The sequence below is a fragment of the Prorops nasuta genome, unplaced genomic scaffold, assembly GCF_024137725.1.
Source record: "Prorops nasuta isolate Cenicafe-Biocafe unplaced genomic scaffold, Cenicafe_Pnas_1.2 PNAS00004, whole genome shotgun sequence".
In the NCBI taxonomy this organism is placed as follows: Eukaryota; Metazoa; Arthropoda; class Insecta; order Hymenoptera; family Bethylidae; genus Prorops; species Prorops nasuta.
In genome coordinates this window covers 7,391,827-7,411,504 of record NW_027116801.1, presented here as the reverse complement: position 1 = coordinate 7,411,504, position 19,678 = coordinate 7,391,827, and the positions used below count along the sequence as shown (strand labels likewise).

General features: G+C 32.1%; 1 protein-coding gene and 2 long non-coding RNA genes across 9 annotated transcripts; 1 reads left to right on the top strand and 2 right to left on the bottom strand.

Moving 5' to 3' along the window:
* Positions 1-183: 183 nt before the first annotated feature.
* On the bottom strand, positions 184-10,229 carry LOC136772252 (probable multidrug resistance-associated protein lethal(2)03659). Its single transcript, XM_066725104.1, has 15 exons — positions 9,524-10,229; positions 8,183-8,276; positions 7,437-7,748; positions 6,426-6,856; positions 6,189-6,345; positions 5,904-6,106; positions 5,453-5,814; positions 5,181-5,395; positions 4,878-5,096; positions 4,625-4,802; positions 4,364-4,540; positions 2,942-3,401; positions 2,405-2,783; positions 1,634-2,330; positions 184-1,415 (listed from the first exon to the last, which is right to left on the bottom strand). Exons 2-15 carry the CDS (start codon positions 8,257-8,259, stop codon positions 1,266-1,268), a joined length of 4,017 nt encoding a protein of 1,338 aa, XP_066581201.1. The 5' UTR covers positions 8,260-8,276; positions 9,524-10,229; the 3' UTR covers positions 184-1,265.
* A 2,501-nt stretch (positions 10,230-12,730) lies between these two features.
* LOC136772611 (uncharacterized) lies at positions 12,731-14,099 on the top strand. Of its 4 annotated transcripts, none has more exons than XR_010822492.1 (4): positions 12,731-12,889; positions 12,993-13,150; positions 13,217-13,646; positions 13,716-14,099. It is a non-coding gene; the product is annotated as an uncharacterized lncRNA (long non-coding RNA). The 4 variants fall into 4 exon arrangements; XR_010822495.1 differs by having other exon boundaries at positions 12,745-12,852; XR_010822494.1 differs by having other exon boundaries at positions 12,791-12,916.
* Positions 14,100-18,071: 3,972 nt separating this feature from the next.
* LOC136772313 (uncharacterized) lies at positions 18,072-19,577 on the bottom strand. 4 transcript variants are annotated; one of them, XR_010822440.1, is made up of 4 exons: positions 19,282-19,577; positions 19,021-19,191; positions 18,525-18,954; positions 18,072-18,455 (listed from the first exon to the last, which is right to left on the bottom strand). It is a non-coding gene; the product is annotated as an uncharacterized lncRNA (long non-coding RNA). The 4 variants fall into 4 exon arrangements; XR_010822441.1 differs by having other exon boundaries at positions 19,021-19,178; positions 19,255-19,576; XR_010822442.1 differs by having other exon boundaries at positions 19,021-19,178; positions 19,319-19,576.
* Positions 19,578-19,678: the final 101 nt, after the last annotated feature.

Sequence of the window (19,678 nt, the reverse complement as noted above, 5' to 3'; positions counted from 1 at the left end):
TTGTTCGTTTTTATATTGCTAATAAAATTCTAAAACATGTTCACTTTATTATGTATAACCTACATTTCAAAAGTCTTCTCTATTGTGATGTGCAACTGATATATTTGAAGAATTTTATAGTTCACTTAATTGGATAAAAAATGAGTGATATTAGAGAGGTAGTAAAACTAACAAGACGCTTCTATCATAAATAATTTTGTATATTTATATACATACATAGATATACCATCTGTATAATATTTGATTTACGAACATCAGATTACATAGGCACTTGTACGTAAGGCAATTAAATATCATCTAAAAATAGGACACTATCTCATTAATTTGATAAATTCATTAACAATAATAGACAAAGTATTTATTCAAGTACTCTTGCAGGACTCACTCTACGAGTATAATAATCGGTATATGTTTAACGTAAATCGTTTTTTGATTTTGTACAATATATATATACCGATACATAAATTTCAACGAGTATAAAATTCTGACATATACATACAAACTGATCAATTTTATCCATTCAAAACCTTCGTTTTCATTTACACGGATACTTTTCAAAACTGTCTATTTCGTATAACCGAAAGGCACCGCTTTTTCTATTATTTTCTACATATAGCACCATTCTTGCAATGATAAAACTGTACAAATTGATGAAAATTCAACACAAATATTGAATAGTATATTATTCTTCTATCTTACTGGCATGCTATACGGAGATGCATAAATCATATTAATAACAAAAATTTCTACAATTAAATATTTATCCTGACATTATAGGAACAGAACATTAATACAGTGTGAGAAAATCACACCAGTGTATAAAATACATGATAATACTGTATCCTCAATTCTTCTTCTTTCCTGAATTATGAAAGGCTCATTTTTCAGACTTGTCCTATTTTAATTAGATCGATCGGCAATAGAAAGTACGAATCAGGCTGTAGAGTTTAGTAAAATGTTGAATTCACGAATGTAGAAAAATATGTACATAAACCGAGCGTTTGAATTAGCCTCAGAGCATAAACGTAAAAATTTGAATAGACCCATAATTATATAAGATACCATTTTATTATATTTTATCTTTTTAGAACTCTTTTCTACTTATAACCAAAAAGACATTATATCAAAAAATTGATCTTCTATAGTTACAAAAATAATAGAATTTTTACGATGAAGCTCTAGGGTTAATTAATGTAAATACCCTGTATATGTCTCAAACATGATATTCGTGTATGAATTACAAAACCGCTTAAATCATCTTCAATTTATAGTGTTGTAGTATCAACATGAGTGGCATAATAACTCTCACGAGCAAATGTTGTCAGTGCTTCAGCCATCGATTTTCCAGTTTCATTTACCATACTCTTTAAGTATCCAGTTTCCTTTTGCAGCAATAAATGTGGATGATCAAATTCCTATAGAAATATATGCATATTGATATTGAAATATTATATATTACACAAGCAAGACATTGGCGGTACGAGAATTAATCAAACACAATTAAAAATTATAGTATCTATATTAATAATTTGCAATTATCATTCATAGATTTTCTCACGGACAAGCTTTACCGCTTGAATAATTTTGTCTAACTAATGTCTTTACTATTTAATACGATAAATATTTTACTCACCACTGCGGTACTAGCATCCATTACCAAAATTCGATCATTATCCATAACTGTATTAAGTCGGTGAGCAATCGTAAGTACAGTGCAATTTGTAAACTTGTTACGAATTGTTTTTTGAATAAGTTCATCAGTGCGCGGATCAACATTGGCTGTAGCTTCATCTAAAACCAGCACAGGATTGTTCCTAACAATGGCTCTTGCCAAGCAGACTAACTGCCGTTGGCCCACGCTCAAGTTTGAACCTCCTTCATTTATGTGAGCTTCCAATCCTGCTTCTCTAAGCTCAACCTCTTCTAACGCTTGCCATAGAACACTATCCGGATACGAATCGAACGGGTCTAAATTTGAGCGCAATGAACCAGAGAACAAAAATGGTTCCTGAGGAATTATGCTAATTTTTGAGCGAAGATCGTGCAGTCCGATTTCACTGGCATCAACGCCATCAATTTTAATGGGGCCCTCGACATCCGCCAATCGGAACAGTGCCTGGATCAAGGAAGATTTTCCCGCTCCTGTTCTTCCAACTATACCAATTTTTTCTTTCGGTTTAATTGTAAAATTCAAGCTCTTCAATACTGGCGGTTCTAGCGGTGCATACCGCATAGAAACACCCGTAAACTCGATTTTTCCTTCTTTTGGCCATTCGCCGGATGGCTTTTTATCAGGTTTACTTTCAAGAGGCGGTTCGCTCTGCACTTTGCTAAACCAGTAATTTAAGGTTAAAATATTATTAATTTCAAATATATCATAAAAGTAAGAGAGTTTTATTCTTACCTGTACTCAAGTATACGTTCTACGGAAGTCATTTGATTTTCAAGCTCTGCACTTTGACGCATACCCCATTGGAACATACCGGTAAGACCGATACTTTGAGTAATGGCTAATCCTACATTACCACCTTGCATGGAGCCAGCGGCATCGTCACCGCCGAAAACTAGGAAACTCAGAGTGACCAATGTTATGTATACCAGGCAGAAAATATCCAACCAAAATCCAAAAGCACGAGAAGACGCTATGAAAATATACCAGGCGGAAGAGTGAAGATCCTGATGACGATCAAATTCCTTGACCAAAATTTCACCAGCGCCGAAGGCACGAATCGTTGGCAAACCCTGCATAGTTGCATTCAAATGTGCAAATACCGGTGAACGAGCTGTAAAATTGAAATGTGATTGATAAATGTCTTATTTTAAATGTCTAGTTTTATTGTCAGCGTTTATCGTACTTTTCCGAATACACTCTCTTTACAAAAAGTTCGAAAGGTTCTAAAAAAAGTGAAACAAGAAAGGCGTATTGTTTGAAGAAACTTACTGATGCCTTCCAAACGCTTCACACTACGACTCGTCGCAAGGTAGAATACACGGAGATAGTAGAAAATAATGCCAATGAAAAAAGTCGGAATCAGAAGCCAATAATTGGCCACAGCAACGACAACTATAATTCCAAGAAGCGACAGTCCAATTTGAACACAATCAATCATGGCGAGAGGTAGTAATTCATCGACGGCACCCATATCTTTTGAAAAACGATTAAGTATACGTCCAGATGTATTGGTATTAAAGAAGCGCATTGTCGCGCGACTTATACAACGAAACATTCCATCGTGTAGTCGCATAGACGCTTGCATACACATCGTGAAGAAACCAAATGAACGAATTAACGTCAATGCAATAGTAAGAACAGTTAATCCCGTGTACACATAAATGCAATACTCTCGAGTAAAACTACTCTTCCAGTTCATTATTATCGTACCATTATCCAATTTTGTTACCTGCAAATATTTACAAATCCACTATTAAAAATTTAATAAGTACTAAGATATGATAGTAGATTTTTCTTAATATAAAGTTATTGCTATTACTTTTTAAATAACTGGATTTCAAAAATATCACATAGCTTCTCATACTTTTTCACGGATGCCAAAAATATATATATTATAATTGATTAAATACGCACTACGCGCGCACGCGTATTCTTTTTATTTCGAAAAGTTATTCAAAGTTTTTCTTAATAAAGGGGGATCTGGTGTAAATGACGTTTCATTTAGATTTTATTTTATGAGACGAAACAATTTTCAAAATCTAGACATATTATTTAATAAATACTAATACGTAATGAATAAAAGAATCATTTTTGTTATAAGAAATTCAAAATGACGGCGTAAACATTCCTAATTTCAGATTTGCACTATGCAACGCTGAAATCATTCTGATGAGCTCAAGTTAAGATTGAATATGTTTTTCTTAAAATACATTCTAACACACTTGCATGAATTTAAAGTGTATGAAGAATTTAAACAATAATATTCATTCTTTCTTGCAATTCATTAAGAAAACCAATTATTTTTCCTTTAAAATGATCAAAAATTTGTAATTTTCTTTATCTTCTTTTTTTTTTTAAATTAAGATTCATGTAAAACGATGGAACGTATCTTATCGGAAAACTAATTAAATTTTTGTTTATGTTTATTAGAATACCCTAGACGTTGCACGTTGTCAAAATGATTGTTTCCTGCGGTAGCATGAATTTTTTATACTACAAAATATTCTCTTATATATTAAAGACTCAAAAGCTCATTAAATAATTTGCCTAAATTTAGAAAACTTTTCCAGCTCTTAAAAATAATCTGGGAAAAAATAGTCATTCACATCAGATACTCCCTTTAAATGGTATACAAAAGAAAATCAATGCTTTTAATTCCTTATTATGTTTTATAATGCATAATGCACTTACATATCTTTCTTCCATATTGACCCATTGGGAAATGAAGAAATCACCACCACTAGCTGCTAATTGAGTACCCACGCACAGCATTAATACAATGAAAGCTACGCACCAATTTCCACCAGCACGTAAGTATCCTGCATATACTTGACCAGAAACTCCACCCGAAGTTCGTATTTCTGACACCTAGAATTTGATGTTTTTATTACAAACTGTTCTTTTAATTCAGTAGAAAAAATGACAAAATTGGGATACGTTACAAAAACTTACTTCGTCTGGCTCTTCTCTGGTAGTATCATTTGACATAAACGAGCTGAGAGAAGTTATACTAGCATTACGAGAGTTACTCCTGCTTACCGGTTCTGAGCGTTGCTGTTCATCAGTATTTGTTTGACTTTCTAACAAACGACCAAAATCTACGCCCATTCGGCCTAACTCATCGTAAGATCTATTTAAAATGGTCATTATTATTTAAATTATGTAAACAGAAAAATAATCCACTTACTGAAGTTTATAAACTTACCCTTCAGCTTGAATGGCACCATCTTTTAAAACAATAATTCGGTCAACGTTTCTCAAATATTGCAGCTGGTGTGTCACGAGAATTCTAGTTTTCCCCCTTAAATACTTATCGATGCATTCCTCGAACATATGTTTACCCACATGAGCGTCCACAGCACTCAATGGATCATCCAATAAATATATTTCTGTTTCAGCATAAACTGCTCTTGCTAGATTTATTCTGTTTAATCACATTATGCGATATAAAACGTTTGACTTTTATAAACACTTAAATTAAAAAAGCAAATATTATCATTGAAGTTACCTTGCACGCTGACCTCCGGAAAGGCTGATTCCTCGCTCACCGACGATAGTTTTATCACCATAAGGTAACAGTGTAAAATCCCTCTTTAATTGGCATGCACGTACCACACGGTCATATCGAAATTGATCCATTTTCCTACCAAACAGAATATTCTGTCTTACCGAACCTGCGAATAGCCATGGTTCTTGACTGGCATATGCAATACCTCCATTGATCTAAAAAGAAAACATAACTTCAAGCTTCAAAATAAATTGGATAACAAAGACGCATACCTGCAAATTTCCTGATTTAAGAGGTAATTCTTTTAGGAGAACATTCAGAAAACTAGTTTTTCCAGATCCAACTTGTCCCACTATTGCAATCAATTCGCCTTGTTTAATATTCAAATTCATATCCTTCAAGGTATCTTCTTTGTCTTGCTCTAACCATTTAGCAAAACAATTTTCTAATAAAACTGTTCCATTATTGGATTCTGGTTGATTTACAATATCTGGCTTGCTGTTATTTAATACATTATTTGATTCCTGCTCTTTATTAACAAAGGGTTCTTCTTTGCATTTTTCTACTTCATCGTACATTAAAAACTGCTGCAAGCGTCTAATGGATACAAGAGCTTCTGCTATTTGGGTTATTCCTATTAAAAAATCAATGAGCATATCACATAATAAAGTATAATGAAAATTGCATTATATAAATAGATATGTAACATTAAAATTGCTGTACCTTGTGGAAAGAAAACGGTCATCGTTTGTCTTAAAATATTATAGTAAGCTGTCAGCATAAACACTTTTTCAGCTGTAATTATATTATCATATAAGACGTAAGCTAAAATAGTTATAAACAGTGACATCCTGGTTGTGAAAATAATGAATGACATGGTAACACCTCTAATATATGATGTGGCTCTTATTACATTAATCTCCTTCCTTCAAGCAAGTAAAGAAATTTTACTTTAATTATAGTTAAATTATTGAATAAAACTTACATTAAAAATATGTAAAAACTTACTTCCTTGCTCTTTGAATTAAATCACTAAATGGCTTTTCCCATGTATACATTTTTATGGCCTGAATACCACTTATAATTTCATTTGTTAAACGTACTCTTTCATCAGTCCTAATTGCTGTTTTTAATCTAAGAGTTGATGACTTTTTACCCAAAAATCCTTAAAAAGTCATATATATATTTAAAAAATATTAACTGTGGTTCATTAGATAATTATTATTTTTAAATAAAGATTCTTACCTTGAAGAGGAATGAAAAAAAGTAAAGATGCAACTCCTATAATAGCTGAGATTTCAACTTGATCCCACATAAAATATACCATAATAATTGTTTCCAGAGGTCCAATCCATAAATAATGAATAAATATAATAGCAACATCAAATCTGTTAACATCATTGGAGAGTAAATTGACTGCTTGACCAATTGTTGTTTCTCCTAAAGCAGTTCTTGATAATTTTAATGCTTTTCTATATATAAGTGAACAACAGGCAACACGCATCTTCATTCCCATATGAAGAATAGCCATCATATATGGATGAATAACAAACACATTTATGGCAGAACAGAGAATTATCCCAAATGCATATAAATAAGCCTCTTGTAAGCTTACATTTTCCTTTGGATCATTATAAAAACGTAGTAAGCGCCCAAGAAATAGAGGCTGCATTACCCTGTTAAGCATATAAATAACATGAATAAGTACTTATTCATAAGTAATACATACACAAATATTATCTAGCTGTAAAAAACTTTAAAAATGATATTTCACTACAGCTATTAATAAAATTATTTTCTATTAATTTATAACTATGCAGTTATAACACTATAAGTTAATAATATTATTAACTATTAGATTTTAATCTAGTGGTTCTTTTCAGATTAGAAGAAATAACTCAACAAATGTAAGAACTCAACGTTTTTGACTCTTCCTCTTTATCCAATGTTTTTACTTCAGAGAAGGCTCGCGGCATAATGGGTGGGGCTATTGGGCCTGTATGTAAAGGAACGTATTTAACTTTCAGGGGAGTGTGGTAGCGAATCAGTAAACCAAGGAATTGTGGTTGTAACAATCTAAATATATGGGCAATATAAATAGATAATATATGTTTATTCAAACAGTAATTTCTTAAATATTAATTAGTTTGAAGTTTGAATAATTTTTTTTTTTGAATGTAGTAAATAAAAGCTGAGTAAAACACGCTACTTAATAAAACGCAATTTCTAAATTCCACAATTATTGAAAACATTTACCTGAGTACAATCTCCATAATTGCTAAAGCAATACCATACAGCATAACACGAGCACCAAAACATTTAACCAAAACTTTAAGTAAACTTGGCTCTTTTGTTTTTCTATCAATATCCTTATTGTTCTTATTTGTCCTTGCTTCTCCATTTTGTAAATTGGAACTTTGGAGTTTGTTACATTTTTTTAATTCTTTTTCCCAAATCTCTGATATTCTAGCTCCTAAGAGGCTACTTGTATGTTCTTTAAGCGGTCTAAATAAATCAGTTACTTCGAGATCTCTATGGTAGCCAGTCCAAAAAGTACGTAAGACCCATCTGTAAATATAAGATGCAAATGTTATTATTTGTAATCTTTATTTTATTAAAATGTGAAATACATACAAAAATAAATAAATTTGTATACTATATTTGATTTTTCTTATTAAGAACTTTATCTAAGTAATGACTAATAGACTAATGGAACAAAAAGAAAATGAATCATTTAGTTTAGAGACATTATTGAAATCATTAAACATAGCTGTTACAGAATTTGAGACAAAGAAAATAATTTTAATCTTTAAAAAATAATCTATCATTAGTTATTTATGAAACTTCTGATAATGAGATAGGAGACATGTTTGCTTAATAAAAAATAAAGTATGAAGTAAGAGTATAATATAATTTAATCTTTTTACTGAACAAAAAGAGTATTTTATCAATTTCTTTAATAACTACTAAATACATTGTTTTTCAGTATTCTAAAAACTTACGTAAATGTCAAAGCGCTTAATATATTTGCTCCTTCCCTTGGATGTTTCTTTTTTTCTGTCTGTACTTTGCCATCCATTTTTATGTTTTAAATTCCTGAAAAATATTTACAATTTATGATTTTAAAATTTGTTATATATTAGAAAAGTTTTCTATCAATTATATCTTTATCATAAATCATTCCCGTAGAGATAAAAACTTGTATAATGGTCAAAATATGATATTTGATACTTCTTATCATTTACAAAGCAGGCTGGTAGCCTGATGATATCTATTCACAAATATTCTTCAATTCAAAGAAAAGTTTTTATACAATTTTAAAGCCATACTATTGTCATTGGCTATATGAAATGAAACTTGAAAGATGTATCATTAATAACCATAACTCTAGCCAGATGATATTCAACTATACCTTCAACTATCCATATATACATATTATAATAGTTTAAATTTAGCATCTGTGTAAATGTAGAGATTTCATAAGTAGCACACAATTATATATTATCTTTGGTATAATGACACGCATGTTAATTTAATTGTTTCAAGCAAAATCTAACTTATGCATAAAATTTAATTGCTTAGTTATCATTAACATTGTAACTGTGTAATAAAAAAGAAGTGTTAGAGTAAAAAGTTTAGGAAACAATTATTTACTTCAATGCATGTCATATTGACTGTGATAACTACTGATAACAGTTGGTAGACTGTTCATACATTGATAAGCTTCTTAAGCAAACTTAGAGTGGAAAAAGTAAGATGAACACGGAAAGGTAATACTTTATAATTAATTGTACATGATTATTGTCATATATATATACTTATAAAAGCAGTGTAATATTTAAATGATAAATATAATTTATATTATTAAACATATAAATAAACCAATCAAATTTTGTTAAATTATTAAGAAATTTATATTTTTTGTAAATTAAACTAAAACATATTTACATATTTTTCATTAGATATGAAAAAGAAAAGTCAACTTTGATCTTGAATGAAAATTATAATATATGAATTTAAGTTTCAAATTATTATTTTGTACAATCAGAATTACATAAAATAATAAGCTCAAAATTAAAATAGCTTATATAATTATTAAAAGATTATGGAAAAAGAACTGTAAATTACCAAAAGGTTTATATTTCAGTAACCTTTCAAAATACACACATTTATTTGAATACTTTGTATATTCGTTAGAAGCTACTTTGTATATGAATTCCTGAGATATTTGTACTGTAATGTTTGATTACAATCTACCAATAAAAGTGAAAAAATTCAATTTTCAGAAAAATATTAACACGTTTTAATATAGATTAGGGGTTAAATTTTATAGACTCACTTACCTACTGAAAGTTTAATGAAAACAATCATAGGAATAAATAATGAACTATCAGGATCCCATTACACGAGTTTCCTAATTACTAATTGGATGACAAGCCGAAAACAAGACAGACAGACAGTTTATCAGAAGGTCGTTACTTGAATGACTTGGCTTTCCGCTTTACTATTATTGACTACTAACCACTACTACACTGACTGAAGTGGAATTTGTGGAAGCACTGAATGATGGTGTATATCGCTGGAAGAGATCTAGATCTGATCTGATCTGATCTGACTACCATCCAGAGACCAACGACTACTCAGGCACTCACTCAGCAGTCAGCGTCTCGTCAGTAGTCGTCAGAGACTCAACGTTAACTGTCTCAAAGTCTCAAGTCTCAAACTCTCAAGTAGTCTCAACTCACTCAACTTAGGTGACTTAGGTCTCGGTTTGGGACTCAGACAGAGACAGCACAGCACAGCTGCTGCTATTCACTCCATGTCTCCATATGCCAATGTTCAGCTTCAGCAAGCTAAATGTGAAGTGAACTGATTGATGTGTGTGCTGGCGGCATGTGTCATTGGTTAACCCAGCATACGAACACGTGACCATGGCTATTTCATTGAAATTTTTTTTATCATATCTCAAAAATTTAATCAGATTGTTGTCTTTTCACTATATACTATTGTTATTATGTTGTTTAAATGTCTACCTTTCAGAAAATTTCTTCATCTTTTTGTTTTTTCCACTTTAAAATTTATTATAATTCTATTTTATATATTTCAGTATAAAATCTGCGTAAATTGAGTATCATTATTATTTTTAATTATGCGAGCAAAAGTCTCTTGCTTTATTGAGCCTTTTTGGATTTTCTAGAAGGCTCACTAAAAAATTGAAAGTAATATTTACTTTCTGGACGCATTAATTATAGAAACATTTTTGATACTTATTTAAATAACAAATCAAATAATTTTAAATTAAATAAAATTGCATTACAATTTTTGCATTTTTGTTTTGTCAAATATATATATGCATGAATCTGCTTTTACGCATATACAGAAAATAATTTTAATTGAAATTTCGTAGGCTTTTTGCTGAAATACATTTTTATATACGAGCTGATTGTTTTACAATGTTTTATAAAAATAGAATAGATTTTATCAAGAAAGTTGTTTCTACTCACAAATCTGTGTAAACACTTAACAGCAAGGTATTACCAGATATTGCGTGGCTTTACCAAATACATATACATACACATACAAAATAAGCTCAGTCACTAAAAGTATTAAAGTACTTTAGAATCTTATTACTTTTACTGTATAACAGTAAAATTTAATGCATGACAAAAAATAATATTATAAATAAGTAGCAAATTCATATTTTACTTAGAATTAACTTAAAATAGTGTAAAAAAAGTAATAATAATTTAATCAGTAGATATATTAATGTAGTTTATGTTACAAACAGATTGCTACTTATAGCTGATTTATTTCTTATTAAAAAAATAAATCATAAATAATTATTTATTCAGTTGTGTGGTTTTAGTATTATTTCCTGTTTCCCGCTCTTTCGTCTACGCATGCGCGAAATGGAAAGTTACTTTTGTTAAAATATATGTGTATACTGTATATGTATTATGTATGTACAATATCTACATACGTGTGCCGCGTATATACTACCAGAGATGAAACGGGAGATTGCTCATGCGAGGTCCCGAGGCAATCCCTACCGGTAGGCGGCGCTGGTGTTGGCAAACGCGTGTCTCAGGTCCATCTAACCCGTAACGCCATCTATCGGAAGAGACCACGAAGCACGAGCGTTAAGCTTAGAATAGGGTAAAACATATATGCATTGTTGCCAGAAAGCGGAATAAAGAGAGAGCGGAGATATTTTCTCGGACCTCTCTGTCTTTCTCGCTGTTAGCTTCTAGCAGAAGAGTCGAGGCAAAATCTTTCCGTTTCGCTTTGCCGAAAATCTACCAATATTCGATGTCATTTATATTTGCAGGCCAATGCCTTTATACATGATTTTTTCAGCATATTTATTTATCAGCATTGACTTATTTAAATCAATAATAAATTAAGGAAATGCGTATTTGATATATAATAATTATTTTAACTATAATTTCATCGTTATATTTCGCTTATTTCCGTAAAATCTGAATTTCTTTAGTTTATTATTGATTATTGTAAGTCAATGGCCATTAAAAAAAATTTAATCTTAAAAAAAAAAAGAAAAGTACCGTTCAGGAATCGAACCCGGACCCACAAATCGCCACGCTATTACCTTACTGCCTAGACCACGAGGCTTCTTCAGTGCACCGTAAACAGATAGTCTTTTTAAGGGCTTGAAATCTTCTTTTAAACCATATAAATAAACGAAGAACCGACATCTTTATTCATTATTATTCTATCATAATGGTACACAAATTAAAGAATAATTATATAATGTAGATTTTCAAAATCTTTTCCAATAACCAAGAACGGAAACTGCGAGCGTTGATTATTTATCTTCGTTCTTGGCTATTGGAAAAGCTTTTGAAAACTATTCAAAATATAATTATTCCTTAATTTGTGTACCATTATGACAGAATAATAATGAATAAAGCTGTCGGTTGCTCGTTTATTTATATGGTTTAAAAGAAGATTTCAAGCCCTTAAAAAGACTATCTGTTTACGGTGCACTGAAGAAGCCTCGTGGTCTAGGCGGTAAGGTAATAGCGTGGCGATTTGTGGGTCCGGGTTCGATTCCTGAACGGTACTTTTCTTTTTTTTTTTAAGATTAAATTTTTTTTAATGGCCATTGACTTACAATAATCAATAATAAACTAAAGAAATTCAGATTTTACGGAAATAAGCGAAATATAACGATGAAATTATAGTTAAAATAATTATTATATATCAAATACGCATTTCCTTAATTTATTATTGATTTAAATAAGTCAATGCTGATAAATAAATATGCTGAAAAAATCATGTATAAAGGCATTGGCCTGCAAATATAAATGACATCGAATATTGGTAGATTTTCGGCAAAGCGAAACGGAAAGATTTTGCCTCGACTCTTCTGCTAGAAGCTAACAGCGAGAAAGACAGAGAGGTCCGAGAAAATATCTCCGCTCTCTCTTTATTCCGCTTTCTGGCAACAATGCATACGGGTTTTATCCTAACAGAGAAGCATAGGAGATTCGTGTTAGTTGACTATAGAGCCGTGGAGCATGGAATCCGAGAGCCCTCATTGGTCAATTCCGTGTAGTGCCAACATAAAATAGGTCGTTGCCAACAGATTTTGTCTCTAATGCTTCTCGTAAGTGGAAATAGCAGAAATGTCAAAAAAGTGAGGTTACTAAAGGTAAAAGTAAATATTAATGAAGGGATAATAATAAAGGGTATGTGACAGTAAAAATAAATATGATGTAAAGTCAACTTTAATGTTCAATGTATTAAATAATATTGATTAAGTGTTTTTTAATGTTCAGTTATCTGTTGTAGTGAAATTAAGAGGCTTCGCTTTAGATATGAATGGAGCGAGGAACCTGAAGAAGATGATTAAAGTAAAGTTTCAAGCGATGGAACTAAGAATTTTGAAGGATATGATATTGTTACGAGACCTCAATTCCTGAACAATTTTTCATTGGTGGTAGAAAACAGTAAGTTGAACCACATAATTTAATTTGTTATATTTTGTAAGTCATAATATAATAAAATGATTGCAGGTAGACTGTAGATTATAATTCCAAGTTTTGCTAATTGCGGCAAAGGTTTTTTGATAAATGTGCAGAAGGAAGAGTGATTTCGATTGCAGCTGCAACGATGCATTACAATAGTTGCAGGGATGTATACAATTTCTATTATCACAATTAATAGTATTTATTATGTAGTTTGTTTCAACCATTAAAGAGAGGCATATTGTATTTAAAGCTACGTAAACTAATTAAGATTATAATTTTGTACATTTACTAAAACACATATTCTTTTACAGAGCCATAGCTGGAAGGTACATGAGCTTTTTATCAAGATTCTATGGATTCAGCGGCTTATGATGATTCAGTATAAGAGGTTTATACTCTGGATGTGGGATGCAACAATTTTCATGTTTGGAATACATCAATTCCTGGCTGCAGTAAACTTTGTATTGGCAATTGTGTAAGTATAATAAATATTTTGAAAAATAATTAAATATAATATTACAAAATCTCTCACTTCTCTTTACAGTTATTTTTGAGTTTTCCCTGACTTGATGAAGCACACAGGATGAAGCTAAAGAAGCTATGGTACAAGCTAGGACAGAGCAATAACATTTGTACATACAATTTCTCAATAGACGTTCCATGAAGAAGCTCTGATTTTTAGATCTGTAGGATTATTTGCCAGTATAAACTTCTACCATAATTGATTATAATTTTCATATTACATTGTACACAAGCTTACAAGATGAAATTAATTAATGTAGTTGCTCACTATCTAACTAAGATAAATGTACTTAAGAATTATAATACTATTACTGAATCAATGATTTGTCATCTGTAATTTTGATTCATCAATTTAATTTGTAAAAGATATGTTTGTAACTATATAAATAAATAATAATTTCATGAATTTAATTAAAACATTCTTTATATTATAATAGCTGTAAAACAACCGATTCATTCATAGAGGGGGGGGGGGGGGGGGGGGAGTTCTCTCAAACAAAAATCCTACAATTAATTATAATAATGGGTTTTTATTTTTAAATCTTACAAAATACACACGGATATTCACTCAGAATACAATAATTACTCTATGTTTTAATTACTCATATTCATACAAGTAAATTAAGCGCATATTCTTCGTCCACGCAAAATCTCATTCCTCTCATGATTTCCATTTGCGATTTATTTCCATTTGCTCTTTTCCAAAAGTTACAGACACTCTATTGACTCACATTCAAATCAAATGATACATTTTTTTTTTTTTTTTTTTTTTTACGCTGGAGGGAATCCGTTGAGGACTGAGTGCAGGAGTCTTCTCTTTCCTGCTGTGCCGTCTTCGCTAGCATGTTTTCAGTCTATAAAACGAAGACTTGATCTAAGCAGAAAGAGACATACCTGCTAAACCACTCCAGCGGCATGCAAGCTCTACACAGCCATGTCGTATCACGATATTACCATGTAGGGCCGCGCCGGTCGCTATGAATCGCGCCTTCCTTTCTCAATTCTTATTCTAATCTCGATCAAAAATTTGCAATTAAAGATATTGCTCGAAGAGGCCTCCAGCAACTGCATAACAAAGCTCTATTCGCTTTTCAAAACAGTGTAATACATTCTGCAGTTCTGTGGGTGTAATACTCTCGCACAACGCAATGATGTTCTCCTTTAGCTGCTCTACGGTCTCCATCTCCATATTGTACAGCTGGTTTTTTATGATTCCCCATATTCCAAAATCTAGAGGTGCTAGATCAGGGGATCTAGGAGGCCATTCAATTGGACCATTTTTCCCAATCCATCTCCCAGGATATTTCTGGTTCAAATATTGGGTAACAACTCTAGCTGTGTGGGGTGGAGCTCCGTCTTGCTGGAATGTTATCAATTCCGCCTAAAATGTAAAATGAAGTAGCAGAATATTATTAGAAGCTTCATTCCTTAAAATAATGCGTATTTTAAGAATTTATAAAGAAAATTACATTGGTGGCCACGCTTTGGACTCTTACGTTAACTTCATCTGTTAGCATCTGCAAATACTTATTGGCGTTTAAGTTACCCTCGATGAATATCGGGCCGATTATTTTATCCCCTAAAATGCCCAGCCAAACATTAAGTTTCTGCTGGTATTGCGTATGGGATTCGATATATTCATGAGGGTTTTCTTTTGACCAGACTCTCGTATTTTGAATGTTTGGGGCGTGGACCAACACAAACGTGGATTCGTCCGAGAATAAGATATTCTTCGTAAAATTGCAGTCAAAGTCCGTTTTCTCCATTATAATTTTACAGAAAGTATGTCTCCTTTCGTAATCGGCCTCTTTCAATTCCTGGCATCGAAAAATTTTGTACGCACGAAACTTTTCTTTTTTAAGAGTCTTATGAACCGAAAAAATAGAGACTCCGGTTTCCCTACTGATGCTAGAGAGTGATTGACGGGGATTATTGGTGACCGAATCTTCTATACGGTTTTTAACACTATCAGACAATGCTCTTGCTGGTCGTTTATGCTTTACGTGGGTACGATCCAAGCAACCGGTCTCCTCAAATTTCTTAATCAATTTTATAACCATACTGCTGTTTGGTGCCGGACGGTTTGGAAATTCCCTCTGGAATAAATCTTTAATATCCCTTGAGGATCTACCACCGTAATACCACTTGACTATTTGTATTTTTTCATTTACATTCATTTTACACAACTGAAAGTTCCAATAATTTATTAATTTTATACAGAGATATAAAGAAATTCATTCATTTTTAGCTTGAACATATTGTAATCTTAATAGTGTAATACTTACATAGCAATTTTCCTAATTTTATTAATAACTATTTGACAACAATTCGGTATAACCACGAAAATGATCGAAGATAAACAAATGAAAAAACGAATCCTGCACCAAGCACACAAACACACAGAACACACACGTTTTTTCATTTGTTTATCTTCGATCATTTTCGTGGTTATACCGAATTGTTGTCAAATAGTTATTAATAAAATTAGGAAAATTGCTATGTAAGTATTACACTATTAAGATTACAATATGTTCAAGCTAAAAATGAATGAATTTCTTTATATCTCTGTATAAAATTAATAAATTATTGGAACTTTCAGTTGTGTAAAATGAATGTAAATGAAAAAATACAAATAGTCAAGTGGTATTACGGTGGTAGATCCTCAAGGGATATTAAAGATTTATTCCAGAGGGAATTTCCAAACCGTCCGGCACCAAACAGCAGTATGGTTATAAAATTGATTAAGAAATTTGAGGAGACCGGTTGCTTGGATCGTACCCACGTAAAGCATAAACGACCAGCAAGAGCATTGTCTGATAGTGTTAAAAACCGTATAGAAGATTCGGTCACCAATAATCCCCGTCAATCACTCTCTAGCATCAGTAGGGAAACCGGAGTCTCTATTTTTTCGGTTCATAAGACTCTTAAAAAAGAAAAGTTTCGTGCGTACAAAATTTTTCGATGCCAGGAATTGAAAGAGGCCGATTACGAAAGGAGACATACTTTCTGTAAAATTATAATGGAGAAAACGGACTTTGACTGCAATTTTACGAAGAATATCTTATTCTCGGACGAATCCACGTTTGTGTTGGTCCACGCCCCAAACATTCAAAATACGAGAGTCTGGTCAAAAGAAAACCCTCATGAATATATCGAATCCCATACGCAATACCAGCAGAAACTTAATGTTTGGCTGGGCATTTTAGGGGATAAAATAATCGGCCCGATATTCATCGAGGGTAACTTAAACGCCAATAAGTATTTGCAGATGCTAACAGATGAAGTTAACGTAAGAGTCCAAAGCGTGGCCACCAATGTAATTTTCTTTATAAATTCTTAAAATACGCATTATTTTAAGGAATGAAGCTTCTAATAATATTCTGCTACTTCATTTTACATTTTAGGCGGAATTGATAACATTCCAGCAAGACGGAGCTCCACCCCACACAGCTAGAGTTGTTACCCAATATTTGAACCAGAAATATCCTGGGAGATGGATTGGGAAAAATGGTCCAATTGAATGGCCTCCTAGATCCCCTGATCTAGCACCTCTAGATTTTGGAATATGGGGAATCATAAAAAACCAGCTGTACAATATGGAGATGGAGACCGTAGAGCAGCTAAAGGAGAACATCATTGCGTTGTGCGAGAGTATTACACCCACAGAACTGCAGAATGTATTACACTGTTTTGAAAAGCGAATAGAGCTTTGTTATGCAGTTGCTGGAGGCCTCTTCGAGCAATATCTTTAATTGCAAATTTTTGATCGAGATTAGAATAAGAATTGAGAAAGGAAGGCGCGATTCATAGCGACCGGCGCGGCCCTACATGGTAATATCGTGATACGACATGGCTGTGTAGAGCTTGCATGCCGCTGGAGTGGTTTAGCAGGTATGTCTCTTTCTGCTTAGATCAAGTCTTCGTTTTATAGACTGAAAACATGCTAGCGAAGACGGCACAGCAGGAAAGAGAAGACTCCTGCACTCAGTCCTCAACGGATTCCCTCCAGCGTAAAAAAAAAAAAAAAAAAAAAAATGTATCATTTGATTTGAATGTGAGTCAATAGAGTGTCTGTAACTTTTGGAAAAGAGCAAATGGAAATAAATCGCAAATGGAAATCATGAGAGGAATGAGATTTTGCGTGGACGAAGAATATGCGCTTAATTTACTTGTATGAATATGAGTAATTAAAACATAGAGTAATTATTGTATTCTGAGTGAATATCCGTGTGTATTTTGTAAGATTTAAAAATAAAAACCCATTATTATAATTAATTGTAGGATTTTTGTTTGAGAGAACTCCCCCCCCCCCCCCCCCCCTCTATGAATGAATCGGTTGTTTTACAGCTATTATAATATAAAGAATGTTTTAATTAAATTCATGAAATTATTATTTATTTATATAGTTACAAACATATCTTTTACAAATTAAATTGATGAATCAAAATTACAGATGACAAATCATTGATTCAGTAATAGTATTATAATTCTTAAGTACATTTATCTTAGTTAGATAGTGAGCAACTACATTAATTAATTTCATCTTGTAAGCTTGTGTACAATGTAATATGAAAATTATAATCAATTATGGTAGAAGTTTATACTGGCAAATAATCCTACAGATCTAAAAATCAGAGCTTCTTCATGGAACGTCTATTGAGAAATTGTATGTACAAATGTTATTGCTCTGTCCTAGCTTGTACCATAGCTTCTTTAGCTTCATCCTGTGTGCTTCATCAAGTCAGGGAAAACTCAAAAATAACTGTAAAGAGAAGTGAGAGATTTTGTAATATTATATTTAATTATTTTTCAAAATATTTATTATACTTACACAATTGCCAATACAAAGTTTACTGCAGCCAGGAATTGATGTATTCCAAACATGAAAATTGTTGCATCCCACATCCAGAGTATAAACCTCTTATACTGAATCATCATAAGCCGCTGAATCCATAGAATCTTGATAAAAAGCTCATGTACCTTCCAGCTATGGCTCTGTAAAAGAATATGTGTTTTAGTAAATGTACAAAATTATAATCTTAATTAGTTTACGTAGCTTTAAATACAATATGCCTCTCTTTAATGGTTGAAACAAACTACATAATAAATACTATTAATTGTGATAATAGAAATTGTATACATCCCTGCAACTATTGTAATGCATCGTTGCAGCTGCAATCGAAATCACTCTTCCTTCTGCACATTTATCAAAAAACCTTTGCCGCAATTAGCAAAACTTGGAATTATAATCTACAGTCTACCTGCAATCATTTTATTATATTATGACTTACAAAATATAACAAATTAAATTATGTGGTTCAACTTACTGTTTTCTACCACCAATGAAAAATTGTTCAGGAATTGAGGTCTCGTAACAATATCATATCCTTCAAAATTCTTAGTTCCATCGCTTGAAACTTTACTTTAATCATCTTCTTCAGGTTCCTCGCTCCATTCATATCTAAAGCGAAGCCTCTTAATTTCACTACAACAGATAACTGAACATTAAAAAACACTTAATCAATATTATTTAATACATTGAACATTAAAGTTGACTTTACATCATATTTATTTTTACTGTCACATACCCTTTATTATTATCCCTTCATTAATATTTACTTTTACCTTTAGTAACCTCACTTTTTTGACATTTCTGCTATTTCCACTTACGAGAAGCATTAGAGACAAAATCTGTTGGCAACGACCTATTTTATGTTGGCACTACACGGAATTGACCAATGAGGGCTCTCGGATTCCATGCTCCACGGCTCTATAGTCAACTAACACGAATCTCCTATGCTTCTCTGTTAGGATAAAACCCTGTATATGTTTTACCCTATTCTAAGCTTAACGCTCGTGCTTCGTGGTCTCTTCCGATAGATGGCGTTAGGGGTTAGATGGACCTGAGACACGCGTTTGCCAACACCAGCGCCGCCTACCGGTAGGGATTGCCTCGGGACCTCGCATGAGCAATCTCCCGTTTCA